Source organism: Protopterus annectens, chromosome 7.part0 (assembly GCF_019279795.1).
Source record: "Protopterus annectens isolate FY-2018-M chromosome 7.part0, PAN1.0, whole genome shotgun sequence".
Lineage (NCBI taxonomy): Eukaryota > Metazoa > Chordata > Ceratodontiformes > Protopteridae > Protopterus > Protopterus annectens.
The window spans coordinates 39,170,099-39,180,571 of NC_056739.1; the positions used below are offsets into that span (position 1 = coordinate 39,170,099).

At 41.9% G+C, this 10,473-nt stretch overlaps 1 protein-coding gene across 1 annotated transcript; it reads left to right on the forward strand.

Moving 5' to 3' along the window:
• Window positions 1-8,753: 8,753 nt before the first annotated feature.
• Window positions 8,754-9,536, forward strand: LOC122805882 (histidine-rich glycoprotein-like). The gene has a single exon (XM_044076129.1). It carries the CDS (start codon window positions 8,754-8,756, stop codon window positions 9,534-9,536), a length of 783 nt encoding a protein of 260 aa, XP_043932064.1.
• The last annotated feature ends 937 nt before the right edge of the window (window positions 9,537-10,473 follow it).

Consider the following 10,473-nt stretch of genomic DNA (forward strand, 5'->3'; position numbering starts at 1 on the left):
ATTCATTAGGTTTTCCCTCACAGCATCAGAACACTGCCTCGACTAACACTGAGAGATTTTGGGTAATAATTCATTAACAATCAGGTCAGAATCTGCAAGCAGATGGCAATTTAGTCAAGACAAACCTGGTGAAACTCTTATGACAACAGAGTCAGTATCAAGAGAAAACAACAAAGGCACTGTGCTGGGAAGCCTAGATATTAAAATGCAAAATGTTAAAATATATTCAAAGAAGTCAGGTACAATTAACTAGGCTAAATGTGTGCTTATACAAATTAATTGTTCTACCAAAGTTACTTGTAAGAAATAAAGTGTTTGAAGGAGGCAGAGAGTTGTAACGGAAATGTTAAGAGAGATCCAGTGCTAAGCAAATTTACTAGGATGTAGGGAGCTCTGCTACACAAAGGGAACTTTTTTTGCTACACACTCATGTATGGTACCGCCCTACTACTAGATGCATGGTTTAATGGACGTAGTCGTTGTCTTTGATGGCAGTAGAAATTAGGTATCTGGCTCATGGAGCAAAATGCTATGCAGGTCATACAGTGATCTCTTATTTCCTGTGCAAATGCAAATGAAAAATACTGATAACAATTGTTCTACATTAAAGTAATTTGAAGCAAGAGGTGATGTTTTGCTACCACTGTTTGTTGAAGGGGTGGAGAGATTAGACACAGACACAAGAGGAGGAATGTTACAGTGAAACAATGTTTCAGATAACGTGTTTTGCAGCAGCACAGCTTGGCAGGTACAAAGAGGATCCTGAAAGGTAGTAAGCTATCACAACAAGGTGCGGTTACTTTATCAAGTGCATGTGCAGGTTCACACACCTATCAACTAAAAGTATGCAATCTGACATTTAATGACATCAAAAATATGGCAGTTTTAAAATTTCCACTGAGAAAAGCATACACTTTTCAGCCAAAATAGAAACTCATGATGCTAGTCCAATAATTAGTAAAAATTATTTGAATTGCAAAGCTGCAAAAATAGTTCCATTGGTTCATAGGTGATTACCAGGCTAAAAACCCCACGGGCCTTTTTAAGTCTAAGAAATGAATCTGACAAGTTTTCATACCCTACGGTTATTTTAGGGGGGGTTATATGTAGGCCTGGGCATGGATGCTCAAGCAATTACAGGCTGTCTAGCTCATTACTAGAGACACAGGTGGCAGACCATGGGTGTATTTCCCATTCTCCATCCAAGTTATGCTTGAACTGGATTAAGTAATCTGCCAGTAGGTCTGGTATACCTTCTGGCTCGCTGTAGGTTACTCCATTAATAATGAGCTCTCCACGCAATTGTGCATTGTCTTTGAGATTGTGGACATAACTTAAAAATGCCTTGAGGTTGCTTCGACCTATGACGCCAGATTTACCTCAGCTTTGGCAGACTTTTCTTCTCTAAGTTATTTGTTTAGTTTGATAATGGCATTTTTATCTTGCAGGGCATCTCCTACGTTTTGAAATGATTTTCTACCTCCTGTTATACAGCCTAGTGATGTGATTCCACCAGGGTGGCTTGTTTTTATAAGATAGTTCTGTACTTATTCTTGGTGGGTACAGCTGCCTCTGTGCAGTGATTAACATACTTTTATAGCATTTCTTTGAACAGATCCGCATAAGCAGTAGTGTTCTCAGGGACTGGGGACTTGAACTTTTGCCAGGTTATCACTTAGTAGAAAGTTAGCATTAGAGAAGACCTACAGCAAGCAAGGATATGACAGGGGACTTTGCCTGTGGAAACCTGGACATGAAGATGCTCAGCACATCATCCTGTTTTACAAATCTTGAAGTGAGTTTGTTGTTGATATAGACTGCTACACCTCCACCTTTGGCCCCTGCCTGTGTGGAAGGCATTGTAGCACTGCACTGGCAGGGTGCTTTCTGTGGCTGTAATCCACATCTCATTAACTGCACAGATGTCCACATTCCCCAGGGTGAGCTGGTTTAGGCTCCTGGCTGAGTGGTTTCTGTGACTTAAATTCATGTTTCAGTAACTGCACAGATGTCCATGTTCCTCAGGGTGAAGTGGTTTAGGCTCTTGATGGGGTGCTTTCTGTGGCTGTAATCCACATCTCAGTAGTGGCATGAATGTCCACGTTCCCCAGGGTGAGCTGGTTTAGGCTGCTGATGGGGTGCCTTCTGTGGCTGTAATCCATGTCTCAGTAATGGCACAGATGTCCACGTTCCCCAGGGTGAGCTGGTTTAGGTTCCTGGCGGGGTGTTTTCTGTGGCTGTAATCCACGTCTCAGTAATGGCACGGATGTCCACGTTCCCCAGGGTGAGCTTGTTTAGTCTACTGGTATTGAGCAGCAGAACCTTGAGATTCCCTCTGTATTAGATATCCTAAGTCAGAAGGTTTGTCAGTTTGGCATTGGGGGAGGATGGTGTTTTAGCCAATATTCAAAAGCCTAGAGGGGGCAGGTCCAGACCATCCTTGTCAAAGCAACATGACCTGTTGACCATATCATCTCATGCTGACAAATATTGTACCCCCTTGGAATGACACCAGAAACTAAGCAAATTACTGAAGTTAATCTTTTTCGTTCATGTTGTGGCATCATCCTTGGTGAAGGTAGAATGCTGCTCAGTGCTAGGCACATACCAGCCTGGGACACATAGTCCGAACACTCCATAATGTCTCTTTTCACATAGTCCAGAGAGGTACATCTCAGGTCATTTACTCCCACATGGACTCTGCCAGAGTCATACTGGTACTTATGGCCTAATGACTTGAGTTTGTGGGTGATTTGATGGATGGGGCTCCTGATAAACAACTGATCATAATTTTCTCATTATTTGGTCTCCTATGAGAAAAATATTGGGTAGTGTGTTGGCTGGCCTTATGGGCTTTGTAGCTGAGGCTCCAAAGGGTTTGGCTATATGTGTTGTGTTTGGTGTTGTTTTGGTGGAGAGCTGTAGGGGTCACTGAGGATTCATTTAGTAGTAAAGATGTCTAGGAGATCTTTAGAGTTTTAAGTGCCTCAGCACATTGGTCTGTGTGTTGGTGAGTAGTACGTGTGGTGGGTGTAGTGCTTACGTTATTGACAACCTGATTGTTATTTTTAATGCTTTTTTGTGAGAGTAGTGCTTCCAGTCACATGGTGTAATTATATCTGTCACAGACTGCTTCCGGTCACATGGTGTAATTATATCTGTCACAGACTGCTTCCAGTCACATGGTGTAATTATATCTGTCACAGACTGCTTCCAGTCACATGGTGTAATTATATCTGTCACAGACTGCTTCCAGTCACATGGTGTAATTATATCTGTCACAGACTGCCTCCAGTCACATGTTGTAATTATATCTGTCACAGACTGCCTCCAGTCACATGGTGTAATTATATCTGTCACAGACTGCCTCCAGTCACATGGTGTAATTATATCTGTCACAGACTGCCTCCAGTCACATGGTGTAATTATATCTGTCACAGACTGCCTCCAGTCACATGGTGTAATTATATCTGTCACAGACTGCTTCCAGTCACATGGTGTAATTATATCTGTCACAGACTGCTTCCAGTCACATGGTGTAATTATATCTGTCACAGACTGCTTCCAGTCACATGGTGTAATTATATCTGTCACAGACTGCTTCCAGTCACATTGTGTAATTATATCTGTCACAGACTGCCTCCAGTCACATGTTGTAATTATATCTGTCACAGACTGCCTCCAGTCACATGGTGTAATTATATCTGTCACAGACTGCCTCCAGTCACATGGTGTAATTATATCTGTCACAGACTGCCTCCAGTCACATGGTGTAATTATATCTGTCACAGACTGCTTCCAGTCACATGGTGTAATTATATCTGTCACAGACTGCTTCCAGTCACATGGTGTAATTATATCTGTCACAGACTGCTTCCAGTCACATGGTGTAATTATATCTGTCACAGACTGCTTCCAGTCACATGGTGTAATTATATCTGTCACAGACTGCTTCCAGTCACATGGTGTAATTATATCTGTCACAGACTGCTTCCAGTCACATGGTGTAATTATATCTGTCACAGACTGCTTCCAGTCACATGGTGTAATTATATCTGTCACAGACTGCTTCCAGTCACATGGTGTAATTATATCTGTCACAGACTGCTTCCAGTCACATGGTGTAATTATATCTGTCACAGACTGCTTCCAGTCACATTGTGTAATTATATCTGTCACAGACTGCTTCCAGTCACATTGTGTAATTATATCTGTCACAGACTGTATCCATTTCTTTAAGGATTAGTCGGCTGTCAGTGAACATTAGACAATTCTTCTGGTGGTAGTGAAATTGAGAAAGTGCCCATCCATGGTGTCATGGTGTCAGGGCTAATTTAGGCGATTTACAAAGGGGTAATACTGCAGGGGTTTACAGCATGCTAACTTGGTTGCTGTGACAGTACAAGCTACAGCTGGGCTATGTATGCCCGAATTTGTGTGACAGTGAACCTCAGCATGCAGACGTGCTGTGCTATGTATACCAAAATTCATGTGACAGTGCTCCTCAGCATGCAGACGCGGTAGGCTATGTATACCCGAATTTGTGTGACAGCGCTCCTCAGCATGCAGACGTGCTGTGCTATGTATACCAAAATTCGTGTGACAGTGTTCCTCAGCATGAGGATGCCCTGGGCTATGTATACCTGAATTCGCATGACAGTGTTCCTCAGCATGCAGATGAGCTGGGCTATGTATACCCGAATTCTTGTGACAGCGCTCCTCAGCATGCAGATGTGCTGTGCTATGTATGTCCAAATTTGTGTGACAGTGCTCCTCAGCATGCAGATGTGCTGTGCTATGTATACTGGAATTTGTGCGACCGTGCTCCTCAGCATGCAGATGTGCTGTGCTATGTATACCGGAATTTGTGCGACCGTGCTCCTCAGCATGCAGATGCTCTGTGCTATGTATACCCGAATTTGTGCGACAGTGCACCTCAGCATGCAGAAGTGCTGGGCTATGTATACCCAAATTCATGTGACAGTGCTCCTCAGCATGCAGACGTGCTGTGCTATGTATACCCAAATTCATGTGACAGTGCTCCTCAGCATGCAAACATGTTGTTCTTTGAGCACTCACTAAAGTTACTCGGAAGTGTTATGGGGAATATTTTGTTTCAAAGGCACTGCTAAATGCCAGTACATGATAAGCAGCAGAATGTAGAAGCTCTCACCTCGATGTACTTAATGAATCACAGAAAAACCCCATCAAGAATGACAATACACATTCTGTAAAAGTCAGCTAACTAAACCACTTGTCAAAATTCAACCTGAAAATACAACCACTACATACATGCAACTCTAAATGTGATTCTACCAAATTATCTTCTACCAAATGAACTTTCTACTATTTTTTTTTTTACCAAATGTAAATCTACCAACTGAATGTTCTACCAAACATGTTGTAACCATATGTATATATCTATATAAATATATATGCATATATGTGTGTGTGTGTGTGTGTGTGTGTATGTGTAGATATAAATAGAGAGGATGTAGGAGGGCAGGAACGCAGTGGCAAAGGCCACCCTACAAAAACACTTTAATGGTGTTACAGTGAATTGTGCAATTTCTGCATTTCTTTTTAAACTGAAGTTTGTTTGGTAAAGTGGTACTGGGCTTTAAAGCTAGGAGCTGCTAAGCAGTTTCATCTTGTAGTACAGAAATGGATTATGTCCATCCTCCATATGGCTCTTGTGCAACTAGCAAGTTACTTAGCCAGACGTTGCTCCTGTGTCATCCTTGAAAACAGTCTTGAATCTAGTGGGTTTACCAAACTAATAAATAGCAGAAAAAGTTTACACTTTGATGCTGCCAAACTTGTAATGGTCATGCACTTCTGACAATCACATCTGTGTGTGTGTGTGTGTGTGTGTGTGTGTGTGTGTGTGTGTGTGTGTGTGTGTGTGTGTGTGTGTGTGTGTATGTATGTGTGTGTGTGCACATGCGTGTGCGTGTGTGTGTGTGTGTGTGTGTGTGTGTGTGTATGTATGTGTGTGTGTGTGTGTGTGTGTGTGTGTGTGTCTGCGTATGTGTGTGTGCGTCTGTGTGTATGTGTGTATGTGTGTGTGTGTGTGTGTGTGTGTGTGTGTGTGTGTGTGTGTGTGTATATATATATATATATATATATATATATATATATATATATATAAAATATAAGCGCTACAGAATCCTGAAAGCCCAAAATCCTGAAACCAAAATCTCTAAAGTTCAAAATACTGAAAACTCAAAATACTGAAAACACACAGGATACAAACACTTACTATATTCCAGCACACGTACATACAGAAACATAGTACCCTTCAACTATATGCAGGGGGGAAAGACCCCTGCCCCCCACACCCCCTGCTACTTAAATATATCAACTCCGAGATTGCACTTCAGTACACTAAGTACAACCTCGGAGTTGATATATTTAAGTAGCAGGGGGTGTGGGGAGCGCAGCCCCCCACATCGTGGGTGCAGGTGTGCCTGCCCCCCTGCTTATACTTGGAGAAGAGTAATATGGTTTGTGTTTTGTTTCTGTATGTACTTGTGCTGGAATACAGCAAGTGTTGGCATCCTGTGTGTTTTCAGGATTTTGAACTTTCAAGATTTTGGTCTCAGGATTTTGGGCTTTCAGGATTCTGCAGTGCTCCATATACCTGCATCTATCTATCTATCTATCTATCTATCTATCTATCTATCTATCTATCTATCTATCTATATACTGCGGTGGTGGTGCTGCGGTAGCATTGTCGCCTCACAGTAAGATGTCCTGTTCGATTATTAGCTAGAGCGTCTTCTGTGTGGAGACCTGCATGAATGGGCGTGCCTTCGTTGAAGGTTGTACATCAGGGCCTGCACCTCGGCACGTAAAAATCTACTGCCAATCATTAGCGGACCGGAGGTCTGCTGTGGCAACCCCTAACCGGGAAAAGCCAAAAGACACAACATATATAAACATATAGACACGCGCACACACACACACACACACACACACACACACACACACACACACACACACACACACACACACACACTTAATGCAGGATATACAGTGATTTTATTTTCAAACACCTTTACTGAATTATCAGTTCGAAAACAGGCAAATTTACATTTATAGAAAAGTAATCAAACTTTATTAACATAAACATTGCTATATATCATATAACCTATGCAATATTACATAACTTATTAATTTCCTGCTTTTTTAAACAAGAAACATCTTCAATAAACCATCACTTACTATATAGGCAATCATAAATTTATATAAATGAAAACAAATCACACTGACAATACTAGTCGCAAGCATTTTACATCACAAACCATACTGACACACACAGTTGCAAACAGTATACATGACTTATAATCTACCCAGTCCTTCCCACTCAGACATTACATGCTCATTTAAGTCCTGCAGCCTTTTAGGCCTCACTCCTCCCTTGTATGTACTGTTCCCACACTTCCCATTTTTCCTGTGTAGTTAACCCCTACTCTTTTCTAAGTATCTCAGTTCCAGTTATTTTAACTCTGTTACTATAGTCACTACTTCCAGTACGGTTGGTTTCGATTTTGATTTCCATTTTCTAGTCATTGCTTTTTTGACAGCCACCATTATTAGACACAGTAAGGCCTTACCATGTTGAGGCAATTCCGATTCTGTATCATAACTCAGAAAAATCATTTCTGTCGACAGACCAATTTGCCCACCCGGCATCTCTGACATCCGGCAGGGAATCCTTAAAGTCCACCAGCTCACTCTCCTCCCAGAAAATATGTTCCTAATTACCTCTTTCTTCCCCTTTACACCTCCAACATTTACTGTCTAACTGAGGAAAAATTCTCTGGAGTCTACTTGGGGTATAAAATATCTATGTAAACATTTCCAGGCAAAAACTCCTAAATTCTCTAGATTTTGTTGCATATTTGGGAGACATATATACATAAAGTGAGTTTGAGCAGGGATGCTTTTAAGCTTAGTAAACAAAATTTCCTGAAGAAAATTTTAGTCCCCTGAAACCTTTTTTTAACTATTAAAAAAAAAAAACAGCACCCCTACTGTGGGAAGCTTTGACCCCAAACCTTTCTCCCAATGTAAAAACCATCAGGATAACAGAAGCGGATCTAAATCAGGAATAAAAACTCAGTTTCAGCAATGTACATAAGTAGGATCCATTCAACTAAGTGTTCACAGGAATACAAATGATAATTAGTTTTGAATAATCTCTTTAATGTAAGTTGTGCTTCACGGTGGAAACTATTAAATATGCTTGTTCTTGCAAGTTTTGTTTACACAGGATTAGTTTCTTTTACACCCCACCCCAGCTTCAGAAGCTTTATTTTCCTGGTTGCAGCATGTGGACTTTTTTCACAATTTACACAGATGAAATGAGATTGCTGCTTAAGTATATAAACTCCTTAAGCAAATATGCAGGCTTGGCAACTGTGCAGATACTTCCTAAATCTGATGCAGATAAAATATATATTGTACTTGATTGCTTTCAGTTTCTGGAATCTTCCAGGACTAATTTTCTTATCAGACAATATCACACTGCTACTTCACTTGAGGCAACAGGCTCTACAGAAGTTACATCCATCCTGGTGGGGTGGGGGGAAGGTGGCACGGTGCCTACACTATTTGCATGGATATATTCCCTTTATTTGAAATCACTGACACCCACATACCTCAATAATTGCTAAACCTAGGCATCACCTAATCAGAAGAAGATGGTGACACAGAGACAGGTGGGAAGTATATTTCTGTGGCTCAGAATGCTTATCACTAAAGTCCTTGTTCCTTACAGACTGTCAGTAAGGCAGAAAACCTCAGCGTGGCTAGGGCTTTGTGAAGCTCATGCTCACCATCATGACAGTGAAGCTCATGCTCACCATCATGACAGTGAAGCTCATGCTCACCGTCATGACAGGGAAGCTCATGCTCACCGTCATGACAGTGAAGCTCATGCTCACCGTCATGACAGTGAAGCTCATGCTCACCGTCATGACAGTGAAGCTCATGCTCACCGTCATGACAGTGAAGCTCATGCTCACCGTCATGACAGGGAAGCTCATGTTCACCATCATGACAGTGAGGCTCATGCTCACCATGATGACAGTGAAGCTTATGGTCACCGTCATGACAGTGAAGCTCATGCTCACCGTCATGACAGTGAAGCTCATGCTCACCATCATGACAGTGAAGCTCATGCTCACCGTCATGACAGTGAAGCTCATGCTCACCGTCATGACAGTGAAGCTCATGCTCACCATCATGACAGTGAAGTTCATGCTCACCATCATGACAGTGAAGCTCATGCTCACCGTCATGACAGTGAAGCTCATGCTCACCGTCATGACAGTGAAGCTCATGCTCACCGTCATGACAGTGAAGTTCATGCTCACCATCATGACAGTGAAGCTCAAGCTCATTGTCATGACAGTGAAGCTCATGCTCACCATGATGACAATGAAGCTTCTGCTCACCATGATGACAGTGAAGCTTCTGCTCACCATCATGACAGGGCACAATGCTTCCATGATTCTTGTCCCCTATGATAGCTGGCACCTCAGACAATCTCTCTGATCTCCACCAAAGACCCTTTGAGGACCACTATCCATGTGTTCCCCTGTGGCCCTTAAGCCGTGACATGGACCTTGGCACTTGAACCATTACTCAGTCTTGGGTCCCCAGCAGCAAAGGTAGATGGACTGCCACTATGCCAGAGAGCAGGCTTACTTTTTGTGGACATCAGTTGAGTCCACACAGTCACAACTTCAACAATGTATAACTCTGTGACCAGACAAAACCTCCCAATTTCCTTACTGATAATATATGTAAATACTTTGTGCAACATACATGGTTAATAAAGGATATAAAATTAAAGAGACAGACTACAGTAAAGCAGCAGTTAACTGCACTGACCTGACACCAGTGAACAAATGCAGTGACAATGGAAGGGGGACATCTTGCCACCATCTGCTTCAAAGAAATGTCCTCTACAACAGCATTTGGTCTGGCTTGGTCATATAATTGTGTGTGTGTGTGTGTGTGTTTTAGGTTTACTACTGAAATCAGACAAGTCATGAGGGATGTTTTCAGAACAATTCTTGTTACAATACCAGAAGGCAGAAACATATTAAATGGTCATCACAGCCTGATACAAACCTGGATAGGATGCACAGCAATTCTTAGTCCGCTCTGCAAAGCCCAGTGGGTAGCAATAAGCAGCCCTTACACACTGCCAAACAGGCAAAGTCCCAAATCAGGATGAATAACAAAGAAAGTCAGATGATGAAATAGTTCAGTAGTTCAAGTTACTGAAGGGTGATGCCACGTAAAAGAAAACAAGTCACATAATGAAGCATACCAGTTTCTTGAACAAGCCACATAATGAAGCATACAAATTCCTAGAACAAGCCACGTAATGACGCATACCATTGCCTAGAATAAGCCACACAATGAAGCATACCAATTCCTAGAACAAGCCACATA